General features: G+C 37.6%; 1 protein-coding gene across 3 annotated transcripts in view; it reads left to right on the forward strand.

The window, feature by feature from the left end:
• Positions 1-5,000, forward strand: part of LOC125948998 (homeotic protein female sterile-like) — a 19,883-nt gene that overhangs the window by 8,403 nt on the left and 6,480 nt on the right. For all 3 annotated transcript variants that reach the window (XM_049675638.1, XM_049675637.1, XM_049675639.1), the window contains exon 7: positions 4,770-4,849. In XM_049675638.1, coding sequence (XP_049531595.1) covers positions 4,770-4,849 — 80 coding nt within the window. The remainder of the gene's footprint in view (positions 1-4,769; positions 4,850-5,000) is intronic.

Genomic DNA, 5,000 nt, shown 5'->3' on the forward strand with positions numbered 1-5,000 from the left:
ATAGTCTGGTTATATTTGCTACACGATCACAGGGAGCAAATCAGTGAATAGTGTCTATAAAAATATGGTTTTAGGAACGACAAATAAGGAATGACAGATTGTGAAACCAATTGCTGCTAAGTAACGATTATCATCAAAGGTCAAATTCCATGATTATTTGCAATTTTGTAAATGTTTAGCACCAACGGATCCTCCAATAGGAAACGATTGTAGGAGTAGCGTTTACGGTTTGTATTTGTATGTTAGCAAGCAGAGTGTCCGCGCATGCCTACATACATTTGCTTCCGTGTACAATATATAATATATTGTCATTGCATTCTCCTTTATGTTACCTTTTATGTTGCTTTAAAAAATAACTTCAACAAATTTCTCGTGTCATGTGTAATGGGAGGGCAGCCAACAAATCCAATCCCTCCTAACTGACCGCCGTCTCCGCCGCGCCGCCGCGTTCTCCGCTCACGCCGTTTAAGCCGTTCGATTCGCCATGATACAAAACACAAGAAAAAGAAACAAAAGCGTAAAACATTATTAATCGGTGCGCGATCGCGTGTACATGAAAAAAGTTATCCCTAAATTATCTACCTATAGCTACGGCTTTGAAGTGATTGATGTGTGATGAAGAAAAATAAGATGAAAAAGAAGAAGAAGGTATGTGCTAATTGTAAATTCTTTACCTTTCTTTTCAATCTGTTTGCATTTTGTAATGTAGCCAAAGGGAAGTGCAAAGGTTAGAGAGGTGGAATTAAACATGATGATGGGTCTCAAGAATGTGAGTTCGTTCATGTTTATTTTTCTCGTTCCTGTATCATTACTATCAAATGGATGTACTTGTTTGCCTCTCAACAATACTATCTTCCTTTTAACAATTTAACGTTCTGTATTATGATTAAAATAATGTTTGAATTGATGAGAAATCGAAAACACATTGGAACCCTTACTTCCCTAGGCAATTGAGATCAACCGATTCATAACACCAGAGCATTCTTATAGGGATTGAAACTGATGCACCATACTGAAATTTCAGTTCAGAAATTAGAATAGGAAATATCGTCCTTCAGTGCACTAGTTTGATAGAATTCTACAATCGATATAATTTGATATCGAAGCGTTCAGTCGAAGGAGATAGACCGAAAGGTAGTGACGATCTCATAAAGGCTTTAGTCAAGTTGAAAAGAGTTGGGTAAGGAAAGAGAGTGCGATGATTCACACCAGTTGCTACATGTTATGGTTTAGCGCAAGCGGTTTATCACCAACATTTTGCTATTCCCTTTTTATGTTATTATTCAAGAGAAGGGTCTCAGATGTGTTGCGGTCCAGATCCACTACGGCCGTTTTTCAGTGTGTTACGTCTTAGTCCAGAGACGAAAGATTTGAATCGAGATTCCAAAAAGAATGAATTCGTATGATTTTATTAAAAATATGAGAGTCAAATAACTACTGAAGACAAGATAAGGCCAATTAAGATATTAATCACGATTGGTTCAGCAGCAGCATGCAGACAATGTGTAATTTATTACAATTAATCCAATCTTCTGAATTCCTTTTGAACTGAGGGCGTCCTTTCTATATTACAACAAGACTTCTTTTTTGAATGTCCGTCACTGTTTCTCTATATTGAATTTTCGAGATGTGTTGCGTTGCCCTTTTATAACTCACACAAATTTTCCGTTGCTTTTTTATTGTTTTGAGCTATGATGAAGCAAATATAATGAGGTTGTACAATCTTTGATGTGGTTTTATCCTTCACGTCAAATACATGTGGTATAATAGGACTGTTAAAGGACGGAAAACATGCGTAATACGAACCATTGTTATTAGGTAGATAGTATCTTTGTTGCTTGCTTAGTGCGCTCACGCGCTTCCATCGCGGCTCCGAGGCTGGTAGAGTGGACTTGATATGCGATTTTTGGAAGCTCCTCAATATAATTTAACGTTAGCTTCTTTGGAAGAAAAGAAGGAAATAGCAATACCAAGTAACTGATGAAAAAACAACTATATTTCGCAATATGTATGAGGCAACACGATTGAAAAGATTCGGCTGTCGGCAATGCCAAACCCCACCCCCCATTACACATTGTTTGCACGTGAAAAAAGATATATTTTTTCGATTGAAGCTACTACTACCATCATGTTTTCCTAATCATATCTATTGGAGGACACGTGGTCTCTCAATATTTTTTGTTTTTTTTTTGTTCTTTAAAATCAGTCCAATCCTATACTTAGGATATTTTTGTTTCCAAAATTTAAAATGAAAAACACTTAAATAGCGTGCGCATATAGTAATTATATCTATCTATTGGTTTGCATGCATTGTGATCATTATTAGATGATGCGATGTGTGGATCAATTGGAGATGCCTATTTCCATATTTTTTTCGACTCTATTTCACACTGTAACTCGCGCTTAAAGTTCGAAAGCAAATCGATTTTACGGCAAGGTATGTGCGATGCAAACGCAGTATATAGTTTACGAATGAAATCCGAATCGAAAAAATATTCTGTTCAGCATACGGCTGTTTGCTTCACTTGAAACACGATGCTTGGATGTACACCGTGTCGTAGATAGATAAAAATTAAAATAAACCTTTTCTTTGCTGACTTTAATTTGATTCATTGCGAATTCGGTTATGGGCTTAATGTGTAGGGTGTCTACAATTGATAAGAACACTATTTCTTTTCTATTCGTGATAGATTGATGGCATACTGCCCATACGGCCTTGTAATCGGCGTAACTTGTAATGCATCTAATGATAGTTTTTGGTGAACATAAAACAAAATTTGCCGTTGGCGGCGATTCGTTAGTATTTGTTTTGGCTGATGCGTTTGTTAATGTATGGTTTTCCATCATTAACTGAGAACTGGTTTCGGTGACCATTACCATCACCATCACGTTGCGCATCTACCTTGCTCTGGATAGTAGTAACGAAAAATAGAAATTCTTTTCTAGTTCAATATTTAGCCGCGAGGATTCGAACAGCAAAAGAGCGGAAAACGTAGAGCAATCATGGCGGCAAGAGTGTTAGAGATAGAGTGCTCTTCACGTATATGGTTCGGTTGACACGATCTAATGCTATAACCTAACTAAAAAGTGGTGTATATGTAAGCGTGTTGTATTGCCATGGCCTCAAAATATGCTGCAAACCGTTGAAACAGTAAAGTTTAGGAGCTAAGTCGAAACGAACAAGCAAAACTGCACGCGTCGTTCGCGTTTCGACACTCGTGCACAGAACCCCAATGCAACGCAATCGTAACTGGCGTATATATATGAATATATTTAAACAAAATTAGGTATTTTCATGTCATCAAATGAACATAAGCTAAGGAAAAGAATGATTCATGTAACAAGCGATTGCAGATTAGCTTGTTTCGCTTAATTTAGTTGATAGCTTGATTTGTCTACTGACAGCAATCCGACTATTTACGAGAGCCGCCAGACTCTAGGCGGAAGTCAACCGTTTTCTACCTGCCATCAAACAAACGACGATGATTTGAAGTCCATATAAAAACCATGCACAACGTTTCGAGGTATTTCTTAGGCAAACACATCGCATCAAGGAAGACGAGCGTCCTTTGAAGGACATAGGCCCGACATCACATCAATAGTAGCAACTGATAGGGGGCAAAAAGAGCAAGCCCAGTCGCATATTGACATTGCAAGCTATTAAATGACTGCGAATAAAAAAAGAACGGAAATTTAACGAAGGATGTCGATTAGTACCGTGAAAATTAAGTTGTTCACAAGAGAGACGGGACCTTAAAATGCATATAGTACGAAAGATAGTTTGAATAATGCAAAAACAAAAGAAATGAAAACATGTTCAACAAATGAATAACAAATGAAACCACAAATCTTACTGCCGTGTCAACTTTAAGCAGCTGGAACGCGGACTAGTAAAGTTTAGAACAAAGTGTAGACACCTTTCCCCCCTTTTCATCTCAATTCATCTCTACTACATTGGTCAGAAAAAATGAACAGAGCCAGGTTGGTTTGGTTTATCGGTTAGCGTGTGTCAAATGAGCGAAGGAAGCAAAAAAATATAGAATGATAATCGATGATTAAACAATAGAAGGCAAGCAAAAGAAAACCAACAATACGGCATAAATACAAACAAGAACGCGCATCATGCTAAGTTATAAGAGTAAAAAGGAATAAATTTAAATGAAAATATTATCCTAATGATCGTAACATTGAATAACACAAATGAAAAGAAACAAAAATAAATATATATATATGAACATACATATATATATATAAATATCCATAAGTAATAAAATTCGAAAAGCAAAATGTAAAACATGAGCATCTTTTCACTGAGCCCTTGGGAGGAGAAAAAGCCGTGGGCGGAATAAGAGAAAGCGTTCGCGATCGGATCGGATGTAACGAGTGTGTTCATAAAACTAGCGGTCAGACGGGCCTGCGGGCTAGCGTGGTAGACGGGGTCAGTACGTGCGGTTTTTTTTTATTCTTTTTCATCTCTCTTGAATAATATGTGGACGCGATTTGTTGGCTGTATGGTATCTGTGTCGGGCTTAATCTTCCACGATGGAGCCATTCTCTCCTCCTCTTAAGTGTATGAGAAATTTGTTGAAATCGCTATTACGATATGATACGGCCTGGAATGGAATCGTTCTGGGCTGTAAATCTGAAACCGAGGGGCAAGTATGCTATTAGATAGTATTTAACAGTATATAGATATTTTTCTAAAATCAAAACTATTCTCTCTCTGTTCCGATCATCTTTCGACGGCATCGATCGTAATTTCGTTACAGAATCAGGACGTCCTCCGCGCAAAAAGAAGAAAGATACGTCTTCACCGATCGCTGCCACCGGTGTTACTGTCTCAAATACGGTACGTATGAGTTAGTTAGCTAAAGTGTGAACCTGTCGATCATTTCAAATCGTGCTGCCGCTCCTGCTTGTAAGGAGGATGGTGGTACACTTTGCTTTAAAACATGTTGTGTGCTTATTTCTGAGTGTTACTTACAATTCGGCTTGAGCTT

The sequence above is a fragment of the Anopheles darlingi genome, chromosome 2 (genome assembly GCF_943734745.1).
Source record: "Anopheles darlingi chromosome 2, idAnoDarlMG_H_01, whole genome shotgun sequence".
Lineage (NCBI taxonomy): Eukaryota > Metazoa > Arthropoda > Insecta > Diptera > Culicidae > Anopheles > Anopheles darlingi.